The sequence below is a fragment of the Arvicola amphibius genome, chromosome 10 (assembly GCF_903992535.2).
Source record: "Arvicola amphibius chromosome 10, mArvAmp1.2, whole genome shotgun sequence".
Lineage (NCBI taxonomy): Eukaryota > Metazoa > Chordata > Mammalia > Rodentia > Cricetidae > Arvicola > Arvicola amphibius.
Window position 1 is genome coordinate 105,978,772 of NC_052056.1, and position 24,499 is coordinate 106,003,270.

A 24,499-nucleotide genomic window follows, 5' to 3' on the forward strand; every position below is an offset into this window, starting at 1 on the left:
AGGAAAATTATTGGCCAGATCATGGAGTACTGGCAACTGCAAAAAGACTAGTGACCACTAGGAAATATTTCTCAGAAAGCCAGCAAACCTTCCACATTATGATAAGAGCAACATAGTGAGAATCTTTACAAAGCCAAGTTATATCAGTATTAGTCTCAGAGTGACCATCATTAAAGAAAAAAAAAAGATAGATCAATAAAAACAAAATTTTCCTATAATCAACACTAGTTAATGTAGTCATCTTTATAAATAAAAACAGCCATCCCCAAATGTATACATATGAAGGTAAGTTACCTGCCACAGAAACGAAGGTGCTATTTGGAAGATGCAGAACATAATCTATTCAGGTATTTTAATATGACATGAAAATATGATAAAATAATCATAAAAGTTTATACCACAGAGATAAAATGTCAAAATATTTATGGTAGAAGGTTAAGTATCCTCTGACTTCCATTCAAAGCTCCAGACATAAAATTATAAATCATTTCTTACAGTCTTTTTCTGCTAGCTTCTGTTTTAATAATAATGTTAAAGACTATTTGCATAGTTAGCCGCAATAGAACACCTTCTCAAGGTGAAAATTAACATGTAGAGAAAATAGTATAAAACATTAAAAACACACTTCATGTTAGTATGGTTAGCTCAGTCTTTACTTTACTTGTTTACTTTACCAATTAGGATCAATTTACATTTAGAATCCAAACTACTAAACTTGTAAACTCACAGAGTAAGCTCATTACTACTGCCATTGACTATGATGATAAACAACAACAACAAAATCACTCAATGAAGGCTCCAAACACCAATTCCTACAGCAGAATCAAACTGTATCATGCAGTATTTGACTTCTGAACCTACAGTAGCCTTAAACCTATGGAAAACCAGTTTTCCTATCTTTACTGCTGATGTTGGCTTTACTAATTCAAATCCTGATAATACACAATATAAAACAACTCTAATTGAGAATATTCTGCAAAATCAGTATTTATATGAATTAAATTTTTTCATTACCTCAAATATCTGTGCAAACTGGGTCTCTTTACTAGAAAATATGGCATGAATACAGTGGATGGCATATTTGGCCTGGCGAGGTGGTCCTTTTTTGGATTTGTGATGCAATACAGGAAGCAAGGCTCTAAAAAAACAAACAAACAAAAAACAGGAAAGAAAAGCGCAATTTTATTTTATTTTTTTTTTTAAAAAAGGTAATTTATGTTTATACCCACAGATTAGTACTACGTCAACCAAGGTCAGAGAAGCTTCTGTGTGTAAAGGAACAGTTAATATAGAAATTCGTAATTTGTCAAACAAGGGACTGTTGAGTGCTCAGTCTTAAACAGGACATCTAGATCATCCTCTCCAAGGCTCAGTGAACACTGCAGGAGGGAGCAAAAGGGATAGAAGGAGTCTGTCAAATACATCTGTTACACCCATGAAACCACAGCAGTTAGGGGTGGTTACCTGCATAAGACTGAGTCTATCAACATTCTATGGGGTGGCGGGAAGGGACAACTCTCAGAAGGCCTTCCCAAGTAGCCATAGGCAGTTAGTAAATAGTTGACAAGGATGTAAATGGTATAGTCACTGATAAGTTGTCCTTGCTCAAGTGAACAGCACAACCGTGTTCACGTAGGAAAGAGGGACCAGACACTGACAAGCTAAAACATAGCTGATGGCTGGAGCACTGCACTTAGGAAATAATATCCAAGCTAGATATATCAGTTACCGTTATGTTTACCAACTCCAGTCTCGATTGGAATAATCTGCTCAGCCCACAGACTACAAACTAAGTGTGACCAGTGAAGACGGCTCTGGTGGACATCCCATAATTGAAGAAGCCATTCAAACATATTTTGGGATTTTGCCCCCTCTGTATTTCTTATTTTAATATACTTTTTAGTGTTATCTTACTTCATATTTAAAAAGGCTTTTTTTGGACTTTATATTTTTCCCCTTTTAATATTTATCTACATGTTTACAGTTTTTCACTGTTGGTAATGTCTTCTCCCTTTTTTCATCTTTATTCCCCGTACTATTTGACTTGATTTTACTATTCTTAAATTGAAATTTTAGACTATTTTTTACTTTCTATTTCCTTTCTTAGACTTAACATGCATAGTATTTTTCATTACTGAGCAATCTTCTTTCCTTTGTTCTGCTTAATAATCTCTTGTTCCTTCCTCTTCACCTTCACAACATTACTGCCCACTTTCCTTTTTTGATCATGTCATTCCCATCCAATTTTATGTTTTTTCTTTCTTTAAAAAACAAGCAACACACACACAAACAGAAGCTAAAATACATAAGCAAAAGATAAATTAAGACAAAAATGTCCAAATAAAGCAAAATGAGAAGAAAGTCTACAAAAATACCAATGAGTTCATTTTGCCCCCTTTACCTGGCTCCTTCCTTAATCCACTCGATTGCTAATCTACATTTGCTTAAACAATTTAGCCCCATTGCACATTTTATATCATTTGTGCCATTTTCAGTTTATGTCATTGATAATCTATTAGTGGCACTTAATTATTTTACATCTTTCTGTATCTAATTTAATTTGATCTAGTTGCTAAAATAGCAGTTTGCTTTGTCTTCTCTGAGGAGTGTTAGGAAATGAGCCTTAGGGAGCAAGCTGTTCACTAAGTAGATCCCCAGGTTACAAGAGAGCCAAAATAACATGTCAGTCACAACTCAGCAACACAGGAAACATAAAAAAGACAAAAATCCTCAAAAAATCATAACCCCTTCACTGAACTCAAGGACATTAAAACGGGTAACGTGCTGGATGAAGAAGTCCAAAGTTTATTTGTAGAAATGATCAGTGATTTTAAAGAGGATAGAAGATGATGAATGAAGTTATGAAATCAGTGGGGGGGGATATGGAAAAGAAAAGCCAGCAGCACAGTGAGAAAGCCAGCAAAATGGGTAAGAATGCCAGTAATATGGAAGAGAAAGTCAAAAAGGAAACTATAATTCTGGGCAGGAGGGAGAGGTTTAGAAATGAAGGAAATGAAAAGTTCAGGAATCAGATTTAAAGAAAAAATGCAGCAGAAACATCAACCACTAGACTAGACCAAAAAGACCAAAGAACAGCTGAGACTGTGACAAGGCCAGGAAATACTACATGCAGGTATTAAAAGGAAAACAAGTAAATATATGATCCTGACAAGTTCCGAGAACACTCAGATATGATCAAGATGCCAAGGTAAGGATCCATGCAGAAGTCAATAAAAAGGTCTACAAGAGCTAGCTCCAGGACAGGCTCTAGAAACTACAGGGAAACCCTGTCTCGAAAAACCAAAAAAGAGAAAAAAGAAAAAAAAAAAAAAAGGCAGAGAGAGTCTATTCAATAAAATTTTAGACTATTTCCCAAACCTACCAAAATGAGCATCCAAGTACAAGAGGGATTTAAAACGCCAAATAGACATGACCAGAGAAGAACTTCTCCAGAACACATCACAATCAAGACACAGAAAGTGTAAAACAAAGTTAATACATTTAAAGCTATAGGAGGAAACATCAACCCACAAATACAAACACACAGGAATTCTAACAGGCCACCCGACAAAAATTGCTGAAGGCCAGGGGAGCAGATTCATGTATTTTACTGCCAATCAGGTTCCTAGATCCAGCAAAGGTATCTTTCAAATTTGATCAGGAGATAAGGACTTTCCAAAACAAACTTGAACTAAAGCAACACCTTATCACCAACCCAGCTGTAGTGCTGCTGTTTTCACAGAACTGAAACCTTTCTTCCTTATAAGATCAAGAAACTAATGAAACCCACCAGGCTCAGTGAGGTCAGATTTACACTCCTGAGAGACCGCCACAGGGCTGCAAATGCAGGAAACATTATGGGGAATCTCCCTAGTGGCACTACAGGCAGGAGGGCAGGAAGCTCCAGGCATACTTTATCAGCAGTCTCTCAGGATGGCTTTGGCGATGTAACTGCCTTTGAATCACTGGAGCTCCTATAAATATCCTCTCACCCACAACCCTATAGATAACCCAATAAACTCAATGGTTCACCAAGTTAAACGTGGGTAGATTTTTTTCTGTTTGTCATTGATAATTCTACCTGAAGTAAACAGATAAACATTCACATGTCTCAAGAAAAACTCACACAATAATACTACAAAAAGCCCAAGAGGAAAACCATGCACAGAGAAAAAAAAAACAGTCTCAGTCAAGACAGCAGAGGAAATCAATTTCATGTGAGGAAAAGATGAAGAGAGAAGACCTGGGAAGAAATCTATTATGCTCAACAATATGAGCCCTCAACACACTAATATTACTGTAGGGAAGAAATAAAGGAATGAACTAATCCAACCAACAAGAAAAATAATGTAAAACGTTCAGGAATTAGCAAACCTCTCTCACTAACCAAATGCAAATGTTGTTAACTCTGCAATTAAAAGACTAGCGGAGTGAACAATAAATAAAACAAGACCCAGCTATCTGCTGAATCAAAGAAACATGCTTCAATGACATTCGCAGGCTCAAGAGTGAATGGAAGCTAATCAGATTGGCATCACTATTCAGAAAAGTAATAAAACAAACTTGAAGCGAAATGTAGTCATGAGAGAATGTCTCAAAAGATAAACACAGCCCCTAAATTTTGATGAAGGTGAGAAAAGCATACATACATTGAGAAAGATCAGCCTCAACTGGTACAGGAAAAACTGGATCTCCTCAGCATGCTGAAAAATCTCACTCTGAACAAATTTGGATTAAAGACAAGATTCTGAAAATTCTAGAGGGAAGCTTCAGGATACAGGCATAGTCTGTAGCTCAGGAAATAATCCCAAGAATCAAGAAATGGGATTGTAAAATATTTAAAACCTAATGTCCAACAAAGGAAAGAACAGCAATTGTATACAGAACAGGGGGAAAATACCAGCTATGTATCTGATGGGAAACTGGTATCTAGAATTTATAAAGTATCCCAGAACTTAAAATTCCAAACAAACAAACAAACAAACAAACACTGCTATCTCCCAAATGAACCAGTGATGAACAAATTAATGGAATAGACCAAACTAAGAAAAAAATGCTTGGAAAAGTATTCAACCCACTCAGCCACCAGAAAAATGCAAAGTAAAACTACACTATGGTTTGAGAGAAAATGGCTTCCAAAGGGAATAGCACTATTAGAAGGTGTGGCCTTGTTGGTGTAGGTGTGGTTTTGTTGGAGGAAGTATGTCAATGTGGGGCAGGTTCTAAGCCAAGTCCAGTGAGAAGGACCACTTCCTGTTGCCAACGAATCAAGATGTAGGACTCTGAGCTGCTTCTCCAGCACCATGTTGGCTTGCACACCACCATGTCACACATGATGATAATGAGCTAAACCTCTAATATGTAAGCCAGCACCATTTAAATGTATTTCTTTTATAAGAGACACAGTAGTCATGGTGTCTCTTCACTGCAACAGAACCCTAACTAAGACACACCAAGATTCTGGCTCATTAAGAAATAAGAGCTACTTAGGATATCTGATAAATGGAACCTTACACATGGCTGGTGGCAATGTGAACTTGAAGGGTTCAGTAAGGAAATCAGTAAGCAGTTTTCTCACAAAACTAAACTAGAACTACCAAGTGATCCTGTTGTACTTCTCCTGGGTACATAGCAGAAGAAAGCTTAAGTATGCTATAGAAGTATCTACAAATTCATGTTACTGCTACACTACTCACAATAGCCAAGATGGTCAACAAGAGTTCAGTGGGAAAAAAATGATTTTATGTTATGGAATGGGCAAATATAACAAGGTAAAAGGATAGGAGATGCAAATATGTCATAAATATATGTGTATGTGTTGTATGATGAGAACCATTATCTTGCATGCTAACTAAAAAGGTCAGGAAGAAAAAGAAATAAGAAAATAGAAATTATGCCCAAAGGGGTACAGTTCCATGGATAATAGAATCAAGCCTAAATTCAAATCACGCATTTGCTACTTGCTAGCTATGACCTACAACTATTTGCCTGTCTGGATATCAGATTCCTCACTTAGATAAATAACCACATTCTGTTGAATAGCAGTCAGTTCAACTGAGATAGACTACCAGGTGAATATACAACACATGATATATAGTTACATACAGCCCATATGAAAAGTCACTCTTCTCTATGATCTGATTTGTCTAGCAAGAACATCATCCCATAGAGAAACATATATCATGAACTCAAGTTAGCAAGACAGTTCCAAACACTTGTGCTCCTTACTCTTACCAAAAAGACTACCATTATACAATTTTGGTAGGATTTTTGCTTTTAGATTTATTTTATGTGTATGACTGTTTGCATGTTTGTATGTATAACATGTGCATGCCTAGTGCCCATGGAGAGGGTGTCAGACTTCCTGAAACTAGAGTTACAGATGGCTGTGAACAACATGTGGGTGCTAGGAACCAAACTCAGGTCCTCTACAAGAACAGCCAATGCTCTCACCACTGCCTCATCCCTGTCTTGCCAGCCCCCAATTTGGGTAGGTTTGGATTACCACTGAAATAATACCTTTGTTCTATTTACCAATGTTTTCTTCATTCACTTCAGTTCAGATGACCAGAACAGAAGAGCAAAAGTTACACATTCCTCTAAAAGTTAGCTTAATGTGGACTGAGAAGAAAAACCAGAGGCAATTCTGAAGAAGCAACAAACCCTGACCACAGTTCCCTGGAAGGGCAGTTCTCGGCCAGACGTGAAACCAAATCACCTGCAACATAAGGTCCATATGTGGGATTGTCTCTCTAGAAACTGGGGAGAAAGTTGGACAAGAAGCAAGTGATGACAGAAAGAATGAAGACAGATGCTATCGGGAGATTATAGAATCTTGAACATTGCTAGTACTTTATAGAAATTCTCTACAGCCTATCAATTTCCCATTGTTGGAAATACTAGAGCACTGAAACACTAAACCACCATAAAGATGAATATTCCATGTTCTTCTCCTTGCCCATACGAAGTGCCCTGTCATAAGAGTGATGGAGCACCCTTAGTCTAAGAGAACACTGGCCAGCAAGATTACTTGGTGGATAAAAGCACTTACAGTGCACATGAGATGATCTAAGTTCATTTCTTGTGGATCCCACATGGAAGAAGACAACTGACTCTCCTGAGACTTGTCCCCTGACCTACCCATGTGTCAGGCACACATATACAGACACACACACACACACACACACACACACACACGTGAGCTTGCAAGGCGTATACACATATACAGACACACACACACAAAGACACACACAGACAGACACACACACGCACACACGCACAAATTAGCCCCTCTGAAATTTCTTATTGTACCTTAGATCCATGTGAACTATCCACTCTGTGCTATTGTACACGAGAAACAAATGGTTCTTTACCAAATGGTTTTTAAGTCTTTAAGCAACACTGAAGCATTGTAAAGATGTACCATGCTTGTCTTCTATCTTACAAATCTAAAATATCAACCAATACTTTCTCACAAGAAAGAAGTCTATCCGGCTGGTAGTGGCACATGCCTTTAATCCCAGCATTCAGGAGGCAGAGGCAGGTGGATCTCTGTGAGTTCGAGGCCAGCCTAGTCTACAGATTGAGTTCCAGGACAGGCTCCAAAGCCACAGAGAAACCCTGTCTCAAAACTCTGCCCCCCCCACCACACACGAAAGAAGTTACAGCATAATATAATTATCATACAACAACTTTCCTCTAAACTCAATTACTATAGAACTCAAGAAACAGTATATCCAAAGTATTTATTAGAAAAAGCTCAACTCACGATCTGATGTGTGGAAAATCCTCTTCAATTTTGCTCCCTGTATTTTTGAAAATTTGCAGGGCAGCTTCTGCCACCTTTTCATCATCCATTTTCAGACAAGCCAGAAGGGATTCAAATGTTTCAGCAGAATGAAATGAGATGGGATGTGTAAAAGAAAGTACCTACAAAGGGTTTATAAACATTATCTGCAAAATCTTTTCATGTTTTTAATATATACCTAAAGTACACATTAGAAATCATACTAATCAATAATCAATTCAAGACTGACTATGTTATGTTCTTATATGTAATATCAATATATTTCTAGTCAATTCGGACTTTTACTGATCTTTTTTTTTTTTCAGGGGAAGGGCATGAGGGTAGGAGAAAAGGAGATATATAAGAAATACAATAAGGCATCACTTTTTTTCTAAACCATTGGAAGAAACTAGGTAAGTTTTTTTTTAAGTAAATTAGGAAATGTGTACTTACCTGATCAAAAAATGCACTATAAGTACAATAACCAAATCAGCATTGCAAAAGCAGTAGGGAAAATCATCAAACAAAAAGATAAAGCAACAAGAACCTTGACACAGACAGTAACAGACTTTAAATAAGGCAACAACATGTAGCTCAACTGGGGAGAGTACATGTCTGGCAAGAACACAGGCCTGGGTTTGATTCCCCCACACTGCACAGAACCAAAATTGGTGATGCTTGCCTATAATCCCATCATCAGGGAGGCATATATGAGCATAAGACAGCAAACCTCAACTATCTGCAACATAAGGCCATCCTAGGTTACATGAGACCTTGTCCCTAAAACAAAAACTAACAAACAAAAACCTGCAATTGAGCTGGGCCTACTGCTGCAGATATTTGATCTCAGCATTCAGGAGGCAGGGAGATCTATGAGTTTGAAGCCAGCCAGGTCTACACAGTAAGACCTGTCTAAAAACAAACAAAACCAGGCAATAGATAAGCAATAATCCCGAGAAAACCACGTATCTAGTACAAGAAAATCATATCAAACACTCCTTCATAAATCCGTTCAAAATAATTTAACTGTGCTTAAATTAAAATAAAAAACCTTTGGACATCAGTGTGAGGGGTGCACATATATGGGAGCATCTGTCTGTGAGTGTGTGGTGGCCACTGGGCTATCTTTTCCTATCACTCTCCACCTCTGCTTCTCCCACTGAATCTGGAGCTCACAATTTCAGCAGGTGGAGACTCTCACACACTGAACTGAAGACACATGTCCACCAGCCTGGGGATCCACACTCAGGTCCTCCTGCTTACAGGGCAAGCATTTCATCCACTGAGCCATCTTAGTCCCATTATAGGATTAAAAATGTAGAATAATGGAATTCAAATACAGAATGTAAAAATACTAAATAACAAAAATACTATACAGTGTCATATTTTAAAGATTTAAAAATAATCAAACTAAATGTTATTTAGAGATATATACAAAGATGCAAATAAGCAAGCTAAAACTTTAATAAAATAAATAGAAATTTCAGGGAAATATATGACAGATTTGATTGTAGGAATAAAAATCACTCAGGAAACTAATATAGCATTTTGAATACTCAATGTAATTTGAGTAAACATAGTTTATGGTTTCATATGGCTTAAATATAAAATTTAGGTAACTGGCCTGTGAAGGTTTTAACTACTGTGACGCTGCTGCTGGCTGCCATAAGATAAGGTGCTGTAATCTACTCCGTATCCCTTCTATTATATTTCTATCCACCACAGGCCTAGAAACAATAAAGACAAATGACCATGGAGTGAAATCTCCGACTCTATCTCGGGGAAATTTTTAACAGTGATAAAAGGCTGGCAAAAACAGAAAATAAGTACTGAAAAGGAGCACCATTACTATGAACACATCTGATCAGGAGGTTCAGAAACCTTTGAAGCTAATTTATGGGAAGAATTGGAAAAGTTTGTGAAAACTAGCTAGAAAAAGGCTAGAATGCCTCACCTGGAATTTACTGAGACTCCAGTGGGAGCTTGAAAGAACAGATGCTGACAGTAACAGTAAGGACTATAGGTCTGACCAAGGGTTCTACTGGGAACTGGGCTAGAGACAGGCAGCCACGTTAAAGTCTGGCAACTTGTCTGGTTTTTTTGGTGCCCCAAGAATGTGTGTGAGGGTATATTTAAAAGTGATGGTAGAAAAAATGTAGAGATAATTTGGTATTTGGAATTTAGCATGAGATTACTAACTGCTTTTAGTCATCTTTATAGCAAAAACAAAGCACAAAAAGATAAAACAAAGGATGTAAAAAAAATCTGCAGTTTACAAATCTATAAGGGACAGGTGTGTTGAAGGTTTGGCAACTGAAAAGATGGTAAAAAGAAGCCAAATATGTTGCTTCGGAGCAACAGCAAAGTTGCCTTGAGGGATAACCAGATCCCCAGCCCAGACTCAAGAACATGCACTTGAAAGGCTTTAGCAAAAGAATTCTAACATGCCCTGCTCATATAAGTAGTAGTTTCCCCAGAAATCATTTCCCAACAAAATGCTACAGACATAGTCAAAGTATGCTCAGTTCCTGCTTGATCTGGTGGCAAACTTGGGCATCTCTCATGTAATTTTTCAGATATGCAAAATGCAACTGTTGTGAAGTTAAGGAAATTTCCCTGCAGATTTAAAAGCAGCATCAGATTCCCTCAAGGAAGCCCCCTGAGAGTGAACCCTGGGCTGCCGTACCAAAGACCTTAGGAAGTCAGAGATGCCAGACCACAGAATGTCTGCTGAGGAAAATTCTAGACAATTCACAGAATGAGCCCATAAGAATGACTGTAAGTTCTACAGCAAGAAAAGGTATAGGAGAGGGCAGCCCAAAGTCCTTTGAAGCTCATACTGTGTGCCACAGATGCTGAACATAGAACTCCAAGATTCAGAGTTTGCCTTGCTAGGATCTGATCTTGTTTCAGTCCAATCTCTCCTTTCAATATACCCATTCCTCCCTTTGGAAACAGACAGACATTTATACCTTGTGCACATTGAGAACATGCAATTTGTTTCTGAGTTTTAACAGGTACTCTCAGCAAAGATGTGCCTTGACTCTCAAACATTTTGAAGTTGAAGTGTTTAAAAACAAGGAAACTGCAAAAACCTTGAAGTTCCATGGAAATGGAAAACACATTCTGCAATATGAGATGAACATGAGCTTTAGAAGCCAGGGTAGAATAATAGAGTTTAAATCTAAAAGTGCCTCCAAAAGGCTCCTGTATTAAGAGTTTAGTTACAAGATGATGAGTATGTGAAACCTAATTGGATCATGAGGATTCTAACTTCCCCAATGGATTAATTCACTGTTGAATTTACAGCTAAGAGTGACTTGGAAGTGTATATATCTTGTCCCCATACCCTTTTATCTGAGTTTCTCAAGTGCTACAAAGTAAACATCTCTCCAGTCTACAAACAAGGTAACCCCTGCCATGACAGTCTTGCCTCACCACAGGCCAAGAGACAAATAGAACCAAGTGACTGTGGATGAAGGTCTGAGAAATCACTAGCCAGGATGGTCCTTCCCTCAATTTACCTTCTTAGATACTTCTTAGATACTTTGTCAAAGTGAGAAAAACTGACCAAATAACATTCTACTTACTTTTCACAAGTATTACTTGTGATGCCACAGTTTAAAACCTAATTATAATAGCTTTTATTCATCAAGTATTTCCCATAAAAAAGCAAAGAAAAATTTAAAAAGGTTCATTAAAATCAAATTTTAAAAGAAAAGACTGGGTATCAGTAGATATGAAAAAGAATGAGAAATGAATGGGAAACAGAAATTGTTAATGTACAGAAGGTAGTAACATTGCAGAAATTACATACAATACTGCCTGTACTAAGCAGATTAGCACAATTTCTAAAACTGCAGCATGATATGCCTGTGAACATTAAAAAAAACTGGTACCTTCACACACAATAAATGGCATATAGAAACAAATTCTCTGCAAAATGATATGAAAAATGTTTTATATACAATTTCTCTGTGGACATAAAAATTTATGCGAAAGAAAAATTCTGTCTCTAAAAGTTTTAATTGGGGCTGGAGAGATGGTTCAGCAGTTAAGAGCACTGGCTGCTCTTCCGGAGGTCCTGAGTTCAATTCCCAGCAACCACATGGTGGCTCACAACCATCTAAAATGAGATCTGGTGCCCTCTTCTGGCCCACAGGCATACATGCATGCAGAACACTATATATAATAAATAAATCTTTTAAAAAAAGTTTTAATTGTATGTGTGTATTTCAATTTCAAAGGTCTTATTCTCCTGAACCCAGTAATGACTTTAGGTTTTTTAAAAAAAGACATTACACAAAAATATTTACTTTAGTACTGTTTCTAAGAATAAAATCTAAAAAGCCAACAATAAGAAAACAGCAATGTTATGATACACTGAAGTAGAGCAGTCACCATTTCACATATATTGTTTTAGCTAGGAGCCAGTATGCACTAAAAGATAATGTGTGGTATGATGTATCCCTTCTGTCAGATATTAACAAAATATCTATAACATGGGAGGAAGCAATCAGCGGCAATTAATACCCCAACCACTCAGTAACAGCTGAAAACCAACACTTAAAAATTTTGTTACTGCCAGGCCTGGTGGCACACACCTTTAGTTACAGCTCTGGGGAGGGAGAAGCAGGCAGATCTCTGTTGAGTTCAAGGCTAGCCTGGTCTATGAAGTGAATTCCAGAACGGCCAGGATTACACAGAGAAACCCTGTCTCCAAAGAAACCAGAAAAGAAAGTGGGGGAGGGAATCATTGAAAACTGCTTATCTTTAATGAGGAAAACAAAAACAGAACAATCAGCATGGATTTAAACTAAATAAAACTGTATATTAAGTAAACATAGCTAATTAAAAGGAAATTTGAAAACTAGTGTTTATGAAAAGGCTTTAAGAACTTGGCTGTCAACAATGAAGTGACATGTGTGCATAGTCATCAAAAGACTCACTCTGTATCAGAGTAGCCCCTCCTCATTAATAGGTCCTCACTCTCCTAGACTAATAAGAAGTGTGATGACCAATGAAAGCAGGAAACAGGGAGAAATTTCTAAATTATTACTTTTTTGAAAACCAAGAATCCGGGGGCTGGAGAGATGGCTCAGAGATTAAGAGCACTAGCTGCTCTTCCAGAGGTCCTGAGTTCAATTCCCAGCACCCACAATGGTGGCTCACAACCATCTATAATGAGATCTGGTACCCTCTTCTGGTGTATATATGCTAACAGAACATTGTATGCATAATAAATAAATAAATCTTTAAAAAAAAAAAAAACAAGAATCTTTCAGAAGCAAACCTTAAGAACAAGCAGAATTTGGAAAGCAAGTTAAGCAGATCCCTGTGTCTACATTGCAAGTTCTGAATCAGCCAGAGATACATGCAGTGAGGCCCTGTTTTTAAAACACAAGCCCACACAGGCACACACAAGCACATACAAAATAAACAAATGCAACAGCAAAAACCCCCAGATGTCTAATCACAAACAAGTTTAGAAAGTGTTTACCTTCAGCAGCTCAAGGCCTGCTCTAATAGCTTGATCAGTTGGGACACCCTCATCTTCATCGTCTGCTGTTCCATCTATTGACTTATTTACTTGCTTGATAAGAGCACTAAAGTATGACAAGAAAACGAAAGGATTATTTCTTTCAAGTGTAATACACTAGCAGTATCTGAGTAAAGTCCCTAAATATTAAATAACTACACACTGCATAATATTTTATATGACTGTTAACCAAACATTATTGCCAAACAAATTATAGAAAATATCTTTTCAGAATCAGTTCTTTCCCTTTACCCATTCAAATCAAAACAAAGTTACTTTATTGGCCCTTTCTGAATGACACCTGTACCTTTATTAGTGTCTTTTCCAGAGAAGACCTAGCGTCAAACATATGAATGATTTTTTTTGTCTAAAATACATGTCAATCAAAGGACAGCAGTAAGTACTCTAAAAATGTAATAAGGATTTGTGTCAGACAAAGATCCAAGAGTCAGAAACCACAGACCTGCTGCTAAAATTGTAAATGATGTACCAAACCTTGTAAAAGAGAACACCAGACAAAGACTAGGAATGTTTTCCAGCGTTAGAGACAGGCTTATCTTACTGTAAATAAATATTAGCAATTCACTGACAGTGATTTAAAGGAATCATTGACATCACTGGGTTGTTGTTCTTTTAACAACGATCAAGTAATAAAGTAACAGTATGGACATAAAACATACCAAATAAAATTTTGTTGTGCAAGGCTTCTTGAAATATTTTGTTCAAGCTGATCTTCAAAAAATATTTTATGCTCAAATTAAGTACCAAACAAGGAATGAAGAATATCTGTCTCTCTAACAAGAGTTTAAAATTTTCTTACCTACAGGAGTTTATAATTTTCTTACCTACAAAGTCTATTTCTGGCTAACAAGATGGCTCAGGGTTTATGGGCCCTAGCCTGATGACCTGAGCTTGATTTACAAGATCTGCACAGTAGGAAAGACCTACAGTTGTCCTGGACCTCCAAATGTGGGTCTTTGTATCTGTACCACTCTATGCACATACACATTTACAAACATGTATACATTAAAAACATTTATTTCTGTCAAGTGTTTCCATTTATTATTTTTCTAAGTTTCCGTTTCCATAAAATGAGTTTTACTTATTCTCATATCTCCAATTACCCTAATGAAAATCTCCAACCTAACTCTTATTCCCAACAGTACCAAGAGTCTTCTGTACAATAGGAACATTAAAAAATTTAACTTCTATTTTCTTCTATAACAATGAGTAGGAAGACCACAAAAAAGTGAACACACACATTAACAGTATCATCCAACAAGGACTGCAAAGGAAGTCATGACATAAAATTGATGTAGGAGGGTCATTTGTCTATGTGTTATTTTCATTGGTTAATAAAGAAACTGCCTTGGCTTTTTGATAGGGCAGAATTTAGATAGGTGGAGTAGACAGAACAGGATGCTGGGAAGAAGGCAATGAGTCAGACGCCATGATTCCCCTTCCCAAGACGGACGCTGGCTAGACTCATGCCGGTAAGCCACGACCTCGTGGTGGCGTACAGATTATTAGAAATGGGTTAGTTAAGATGTAAGAGTTAGCCAATAAGAGGTTAGAACTAATGGTCCAGGCAGTGTTTAAATAAATACAGTTTCCGTGTAATTATTTTGGGTGTAAACTAGCCGGGGACCCGGGATCCCAGCAGGAACGCAGCCCGCTGCTCGTTTTGCAACAGAAAATGTAGTTCCTTCTTTGGGGCCACTAAGAACCGGAACTCAGAAGACGATAGCAGCAGCAGAACAAAAGTTAATCACACACAGTCTAGAGGACATGTTGGCCAGAAAAATGACAAACTGGTAAACTATTTTCAAAGCTACTTAAGTATTCAGTAAGGAACAAATGACAAGTATAACATATATAATGAAATACACTTGGTATGTTAGCCTAAGAAATTAACAAGAGAATTCAGCAAGGTGATAAGAACAAAGCTCTTAGAACAACATTGATTTTCTCTGACAGCAAAAGTCAACTAAAAAGCACAGAGGGAAAATGTACTAACACTGAGAAGACAAAATACACAAAATAACTAGGAATACAAGTCACAAACCGAATCCCCATGTCCTTGGGGAAAAGAACAATCTGAATCCATGTACACTCCTGCCCATCTGGAAGACAAATATATGTCTGCTGCCAAACATGTAGGGAAAAGGAGCGAAAAGCTTCCTTTGTGAGACCAATCTGCCCAAAAAACTTCAGGAAAATCAACACGGGTCCACGCAAAACATACAAGAATTTGTCCAACAACAAGGAAACACTTCAAACCAAATGTGAATGAATCCCTTTTTTCAATAATGATTAAGCTAATATATACAGCTATCACGTACAATAAAAACCTGATGCCTATATATTACACTAAACATAGAAAATAAAACTACTTAATATAGCAAAGTGAAAAAGAAAAATAAAAAACCAAAAGGAAAAAACCAAATACAAGTGTGTAATTAATTTTAGATTTAGCAGATAATGTTGGGATCTTAGCCTTATCATCCCTGTAATCAATTAACAAAACAAAAATGTTTCTCTTAGGTACCCACAGGAAAATTTCCTAAAGAAAGGCAATTAACCATTTAGGGGAAAAATTTTTTTCTCATTTGGAAATGTTCATCAGTTGTAATAAAAAACACTTCAAGGTACAACCTAACATTCACCCATCTATAGACTGCAGAGACTGAAAAGGCACTGACCAGAGTCTGACTGCCCAAGGGACTAACACAGTCTCTCTTCGGAGGCTCTGCAGTCACTTCCTGAGTCGAATTTAACATCCTAGCCATCGTCCCATACCTGTAAGGCGGCTTCCATTCCACTGTTTAGCTCCACTATTTACAATTCTCCCATATATACTATAAGCAGAAACGGTTACTTCTTTTTCTATTTATGCTCTAACAAACCTTCTGGATTACTCTAAATTCCTGACTGCTGGCTAAATTTGAAACAAGGGCCTGCACTTGGTCCTCAGTCTGTCAGCTCATAGTATATACCTTACGGATATAGAGATGACTACTTTGCACTGGTATGGATCTTGGTTTATTGTTACAAATTTAAGATCTATCTTGTTGTTGTTGTGTGTGTACACATATATTTCTGCTCGATTCAAGTATTATATTTGTGCAGCTGATTTAAAAATGTAATGCATAATTAAGAAATATAGGTTAATAGAGAGTCATCTACAATTGTCAAGCTTGTATCACATTAGGTTTCCCAAATATATAGAGATATATTTCAGTTAGATAGGTATTCTTCAAGTCTTAGAGACCTTCGGAATATGTTTTAAGAACTTAGGACTTTTTGTGACAATGAGACTCATCTGCTCCTGGCAGCACCAATCTACTTCATGGAGTATGCTAGCCATTTGGGCAAGAAACTGTTCTTGCCTGGACTGCTTTATGGTATGCTATATGAACTGGACATGCAGGACCCACAGAAAAATGACTGCTAAATTTGCCTAAAGATAAGACAGTCCTTCGGGGTTCCTGCTTCATGAAAGAGTCTGCCAGACATTCTGCAGGACACAGAAGAAAGCGACTGGCAAACTGCCACCATAGGTGGAACTGCCTTTGAAATTTCTTGCTTCATGGAAAAGTCTGCCAGACACTATGGACCTGTAGGCTGAAGATGATGCCCCAACGATACAGAAGAACTTTGAGTGACTGTCTAGGGAGCAAGATGTCTCTGTCAATTCTAGAGTTTTGAAAGTTGCTTAAAATGCACTTTCTGTCAACTTAGGTAATATTACATTCTTCTGGGGTCTTTGATGGACTTGAAGAATAGTTATATTTTCCTTAGTTATGATAAAAGATAAATTAGATATAAATATCGTAACTATAATTCTTGCTTGATAACTGTTTTGTTATATGTAATTTTACTATGTTAAAATTAAAACCTTCCTTTTCATTTAGACAGAAAAGGGAAGGTGATGTAGGATTCCCCTCTGTATGCTATGATTACCACTGACTAATAAAGAAACTGCTTTGGGCCTATAGAAGGGCAGAACAGAGCTAGGCGGAGAAAACTAAACTGAATGCTGGGAGAAAGAAGGTGGAGTCAGTGAGAAGCAATGTAGCGCCTGTGCCCTCCCCCCGACAGATTATCTTCACTGGAGCCCACAGAAACTTTCCTGGAACGCTACAACCTCGTGGTGATATACGGATTAATGGAGATGGATAAATTTAGGATATAAGAGCTAGTTAGAAATACACTTAAGTTATTGGCCAAACAGTATTACAAATAATATAGTCTGAGTGACCAGGAAAGAAAGAACAGCCTCTGACAACACCATACTTGTTAAAAATTTCACCATTTTTTAAGTTTTAGAATCCTGCAACAACTTGGTCTTCTTATCTTGCTCTGATTTCCCTACTGGAAAAAGGTTTGCATGTCTGTCCACAATATTTTTCATTTTCTATTTAATTTCAGCATACCAGTTAACTCTCATGATTTCATTTTATCAATGTGATTTGATTTTTTTTATTAAAAATGTAGCCATGTATGGTGGCTTACTCTGGTGATCCCAGCACTTGAAAGGTAGAAACAGAAGTATAAGGAGTTCATGGTCACCCCCATGTACAGGGTGAATTCAAGGACAACTTGAGTTACACAAGAACCTATCTAAATAAAGATAAGACAGAAAGGGGAGGAAAGAAAAAAGAAATTTCTCATCATGTTCAAATAATAACTACATGTTGTTTCTCATCTACTTCAGATAAGACAAAAAGCCCTTTATAGTCTTTTCAAGGTATCAGAAATCATTATTTGGACTTGAACCTTGTATCCTGACTACTTACCTCTTATGTGTGGCCAGGAAGTATTCCTCAATATGTTCTTTCTTGCCCATCATACTAGCATCTATTCACAGACTACCAGAACAGAGCCTTGAGAAAGCTCCTTTCCTCTCCTGCACTCCCCAGCTAAGTCTGTGGTTCCCAGAGACTGAAAGAGTAAACCACGAGCCCCAAAGCTCAGTGTCAACAGCAGTTCCTCTCTGACCCCAGGCACAGCACTCAGGCCTCTCTAGCCTACAATGTCACTTTCCAAACACCCATTTCCCTATCCAGTTAGTCTGTCTCATGACAGTCTCAATGCCTATAATACTCTTTCTCCCCTATTTGTAAAAGCAAAATTTTACCTATGCTCCCTTCTTAGGTAAAATACTACTTCCCAGAGATAGCCTTTTGAGCTCTCTGAAGTAAAGTAATAAAGTGAAAGCAAAATGCGAAGCAAGAAATGCAGCCCATCTGAACATGAATGAACACAAGCTGTACCCACAAATCCAGTGTATATGACTGCACAATACAGATAAGCAGCTGGTTTGCTGACTGCCACTGACCTATGAAATGCATGACTGGGAAATACTAAGAAACCTTAACATTTTTAAGGACAAATACCTGATAGACTCAGTATCTATGTGTACAGGTGCTATTCTCTCCAAGAGAAACTTGATCATTTCCAAGAAAGGATTTGTAGGTTGTTTAGGGTTGCCCAGCTTCTTAGTTATTTCACGCTGAAATGCAGATTTGTAAATAATTACAAAAATATATTCAAACATAAAATAACTTCAAAATGTTAAGAACCTACAACATTCTGTAGTGCTGGTGCTGGAAAACACAAATTTAGAGAAACTAAGTAACAAAAACAAAGCACTGGATACATTCTAAGTAAATTAAGATGTAAATTATTATAATTATTAACATTTTAAGCAATGATGTACATTATTATTAACATTCTAAGCAAAGATGTACATTATTATTAACAAGCAAATAAGATGTACATTATCCGATATAACAATGAAAAAAACTGAACAGATATTTTGAGTAAAAACAAGGTTTGATTTCTATCTCATGTCATAAATTACAAAAAGCCAGGCAGTGGGGGTGCACGTGCATGCTTTTAATCCCAGCATTTAGAGGATTTCTGTGAGCTCAAGGCCAGCCTGCCTGTTCTATAGAGCAAGTTCCAGGACAGGCTCCAAATCCTGTCTCAAAAAATGAACAAAGTTCAAAAGAATAAAAATATAAGAGTAAAATCGGAGGTGGAGAGACAAAGCAGCAAGCAAAATTAACAAAGAGAATTTAATTAAATTCCTAGACGTCATTCTGCAGATTCTCATTCAGCCTACCTGGGGAACGAACCAAAAATCATCTTTTTCAAAATGTATCAATAAATGAGTGCAAAACACTAATAAATATTTGAATAAATATTTGTAACATGTCTTAGTGTCTTTTCCTGTTATGATAAAATACCCTAACAAAAACAACTTAAGGGGGAGAGAATTTATTTTGGCTAACAGTTCCCAAGTTATAGCTAATCACATCAAAGGACACAACTGAGCTGGAAGGAACTGGTCAGATCACATCCATATAAGGAACAGAGAACAATGAATGCATGCACACTAGTGCTCAGCTCTTCCCCCATCTTTCAGGGTGCCCTGACAAGGGAAGGCACCACCCACAAACGGGTACATCTTCCTACCTCAAATAATCAAGATAATTCCTCGCATATATGCCCAGAGACCATATTACGGATCAAGCTGATAATTAACACTAACTGTTGTAACTTGCAATCAAATGAAATTTTATGATCAAGACACCAAAAGCAAAACCCAAGAGCCATATACAATTATCCATGGCTAGGCAAAAATAGAAATCATAATATAAAAGGAACATCACAAACCAAACAAAGGGCAAAATATAACTGACAGAAAATGAATTGCAACCTAAAATGACATATCACAAACTAACCAGTTACAAGATAAAGAAAAATATTCTATAAAAATAGGTAAAGATTATAAACATTCAACTCAGAAAAGAAATACAAATGATTTAAAAAACTTGGAGAAAGGTGATCAGAAACTAGGCAAATAAAAAATACAATTCCTATCAAAATAACTATGTTTAGTTTTACTTGTGCTTTGTTTCTAACAATGAGTGGACAACATTGTGACTGAGAAATACATGTTAAACACATTAAAAATGTACATTTAAACCCATGTGATTAGACTTCTAAAAATGTGTAGTAATCACGATGTGTAAAAATATTCAGCTATGAAGGTGTTACATGGAGGAGCCAGAGGTATAAGTATATGTGGAGGCCCAAAAATGTGAGCCTATTTCCACCTTGACCATAGGTCAGAGAATTAGAGGTAACCTCTGTTGCTTCAAGGTTATTGTGTTTCTACCTCAAATAAAGGTCCACCTAGATTCAGATTAGAGAGTTCTGCTCTCTCAAGGTTATTGTCAACAGGTGTAGCTAATAGCCAGCCCTTGTATTTCAGGAAGAGAGAAGTTGCTATGTTTCTACCTGAAACAAAAGTCTAAGGATTCAACTAAATTCCAGTTCTCTTATGGAGATAACACTGGGTTTCACCAAGGGAGTGGTTTGCCTACAGAATGTTTTGGTCAAGGGTGTGAGCATGACTTGTTTTGTTCTAGCAACAGAATGTTTAACTATGAATGTAGCCTGAAACCTTCAATTGGTCTATTCATTTCCTTGTATCATGTTAATGCAGTTTTTTATCTTAATCATACCTCATTGGGTCAGGGTATTTTAAGTAATTGAAAATTAAATGTGAGAGATATCAGTATTCACTGGAACTCCCTCCCAGTACTATTCTCTTTTTCCATTTTATTATTTTCCCATCTTCATATTCTTTCCTTATATTCTAAATCCCAATGCCCCTACCCTGGCAAGAGATGTTTTTGTCGAGGCTGGTCCCTGACAGGCATGAAACTAAAGCCTCTGTTCTTTAGGAAACTAAGGCAGGAGTGTGCATTCAAGCCTAATCTGGGCAGCAAGACCTCACTGCAAAAGAAAGAAATGGAAAAGCTCCAGAATGTTAGTATTCAGTAAGCTACAATGCACATGAATAGCATGCTATGAACTATGAAATACATGATAAAAAAATGAATAAGTGGGATGTGGTGGCGCACACCTTTAATCCCAGTACTTGGGAGGCAGAAGCAGGTGGATCTCTGTGAGTTTGAGGCTAGCCTGAGCTACAAAGTAAAGTCCAGGACAGTCAGGGCTAATACACAGAGAAACCCTGTCTCGGGGGGGGAAGGGGTAGACGGGACACAAACCTAACAAAAATGAAACATATAAAATTCATATATAACATGATTTCATTTTGAAAGGACATATATGAAATATTGATGGCAACTCACCCTGCAGAAGGACTGTAATTTAGCTGAATTTTTATTTAACATTTTCTAAATTGAAATAAACATAAATTCCTTTTATAAAGATAAAACAGATACACTGAGAGAATCCTGCACATGTCTCCACACAGGTGCTCCCCATCCTCCCCCTTACCACACAGCCTTCAGCCTGCTTGCAGGAGCATGTGGGGCTAACAAGGATTTCCAGCTGTTTCCGTATTTTCTCATCATCTTCCAACACTTGTGTGAATTTCTTCATGAAATCCTGCGCCTTACCGGGATCTGGCAAATTTCCTTAAAATAAAATAAAGTTTCATAATGTCTCAAACTAATTTTTCAAAGAAAAGTACTTTCTATTTTGTAATTCTATTAACAGTCCTTATCTACAAACTGCCCTTAGTTTAAATTGTGAAGCATCATCTATACATTTATTTTTATATATTTTTATATATTTTATCTATATAATAAAATTTGGGAGAAAAATCTGCTTTGGAGAAAATATGAAAAAGTATCCAAGTGAAGATCTGCTTGCAGGGGGAGGACAAGCTCTTTATAAGGAGCCCGTTATAGTATTTGAAGACACTAAGTGTCAACCCAAGTAGAACCACCTGTTCTTTAAGATGCTGCTTACACTGTCCTGCAGAAGTCCCTAAGAGGGGACATATTCTGTGTCTCCTTGTGCACCGTTTGTCCATACAGACATGCAGCATGTGATACCGACAGACACTGGGCAGAATATCCCTGTGTGACTACTAGGTTATGTCCTACTGGCAAGAAAGGGTCACTCTCTATAGAAAACACCCCAGCACTCTTCTAACATGTGCCTCATATCCCCTACAGCTAAGGAAATGCTGACCTTAACCAGCATTAGAAAAAAATTGCTTAGAGAAAACTAGACTAGGCTAACAAGTAAAAGAAACTATAAATATATTAAATGTGACAACAGTAAATTTATCCTTCAAATTAACATACAATTCTGAAAATCCTTAAGTCTTAGAAAAATGACTAATCACTGCCTGTGGTAAGAATACCAAACTGTACTCGTCATAATAAACATTTGATATATAACCTTTTCATGTCTCTATATACAAGAAAAAATTAGAATAAAGGGAAATCTGGCTTGGTGGCACAAACTTTTAACCCCAACAATTGAGAGGCAGAGGCAGGTGAATTTCTGAGTTCAAGGCCAGTCTGGTCTACAATGTGATTTCAGGCTAGTCAGGGCTATATGGTAAGATCCTGTCTCAAAAATAAATAAACATGATGACTTATAAAAGACAATTATCTGCATAACAGTAAAATTTAGGCAGACAGCACCTGGGGACAAGGTTTTTGAAAAGTTCTAGTGTAGAACTTTACTATGTTCCAAAGATTATTAGCAATTCACTAGAATTTGAAAGTACTAAAGATTTAATAGTGTTGTTAATTTTAGAAATGGTCACTTAAGAGCCCCTTTATCATAGTTAGGCACCATATTAAGACTTATTCTTTAGAAAAATAAAGGATTGTGACAGAGAAAAAAGCACCCCCCCCCCCCAAAAAAAAAATCAGCATTTTATTTTATTTTTTTCAAGACAGGGTTTCTCTGTAGCTTCTGGAGCCTGTCCTGGAACTAGCTCTTATAGTGCTGAGATTAAAGGTGTGCACCACCACCGCACGGCCAGCATTTTATTTTAGTTTTTCGATATGGGGTTTCTCTGTACCTTTGGAGCCTGTCCTAGAACTAGTTCTTGTAGACCAGGCTGGCCTTGAACTCACAGAGATCCGCCTGCCTCTGCCTCTCGAGTAGTGGAATTAAAGATGTGTGCCACCTTTGCCCAGCAAAATGCATAGGAATCCTTTATTTTTTCCCCTCTCACTCTATTAACAACTTCTGGATACTAGCATTCCTGGAAACAGAATCTAAAAAAGACTTTCGTTTTTTGATAGATACTAAAAAAATAGAAAGACAACAGAGAGTGAGGTTCTCCAGAGGACAGCACCCACAGCCAACTGCAGAGGACAAGCATGGAAGCTGCTGAGCTACAAAAAAGGGCTGGCTGAGGCTGCTCTACTCTCAATGAGACCTAGTTCTGAATGCTTTCTTGAAAATGGGGGATTGAAGTGAGCAACAAGACACAGTCAGTTTTCTTTAGTGTCTTGGTGTTAATTCTAATGCAGTTGCAGTATTTAGCTCAGCCCACGACCTCTTCATTATTGCCAAGTATAGTACAACCACTCTACCAGGTGTTCCCGATTATTGTCAATACACAATGACCACTGAGGTGAGGGGAAAAGCAATTAATGCCAGAGACTGACAAGAGAGTAGGAAACAAGGCACAGACTTAAAGTTAACAATCTCGTGTAATAAGTCTCAAAAATAAATGTATATATTATTTCTCAAGCTTTCTCATGTAAGGCACTAAAGAAAAATTTAAATTCTGGATAGCACACAGAACAAATGAAAATCGAAGAGAAAAAGAATTAAATTGTCTGGTATATAACAAACAAAAACACTAATAATTTCTTAGATTACCACAATCTAACATAATTACATAAAACCTTCAATTAACTTTTAAACTTTAAAAAAGATTTAAAACAACTTACTTGTAATAACCATCACTTTAGAAAATATGGCCTTCACACTGGCATCTGTCTGTAAATCACATACAAAAACGTACAATTAAAATTCCCTAAGAAGAATCCACAGGCACTTTCAACAACTCTCCAGACCCACATGGTCCCCATGGCTGTATCTTTCTTTAGCTATTTTTAAATCCTAGTTAAATGGGAGGAGTGAAAAATACAAAAGCCATGTGATGATGCTAAGTTTCAATCAATGGGCAGAAAAGAGCAGCACCATAGTGGGAGTCTCAAAAGCAGGCATGTTTGTTTGCAAATGAGTCACTTAACACCTCATCTAAGCTCCTAACATACTGCCTGGATCCTAGTAATACTCAATGGTTTCTAAAATCCAGACTAATGCTATCTATCCATGTGAATATAAGAACACTCCATACTTCAGTA

At 37.1% G+C, this 24,499-nt stretch overlaps 1 protein-coding gene across 6 annotated transcripts in view; it reads right to left on the reverse strand.

The window, feature by feature from the left end:
* The window catches only part of Pds5b (PDS5 cohesin associated factor B), a 152,903-nt gene that overhangs the window by 37,541 nt on the left and 90,863 nt on the right, over positions 1-24,499 (reverse strand). For all 6 annotated transcript variants that reach the window (XM_038345932.2, XM_038345930.2, XM_038345933.2 and 3 more), the window contains exons 15-20: positions 24,080-24,128; positions 21,648-21,787; positions 18,725-18,840; positions 13,287-13,392; positions 7,769-7,929; positions 1,015-1,138 (exon numbers count right to left, since the gene is read on the reverse strand). In XM_038345932.2, coding sequence (XP_038201860.1) covers positions 1,015-1,138; positions 7,769-7,929; positions 13,287-13,392; positions 18,725-18,840; positions 21,648-21,787; positions 24,080-24,128 — 696 coding nt within the window. The remainder of the gene's footprint in view (positions 1-1,014; positions 1,139-7,768; positions 7,930-13,286; positions 13,393-18,724; positions 18,841-21,647; positions 21,788-24,079; positions 24,129-24,499) is intronic.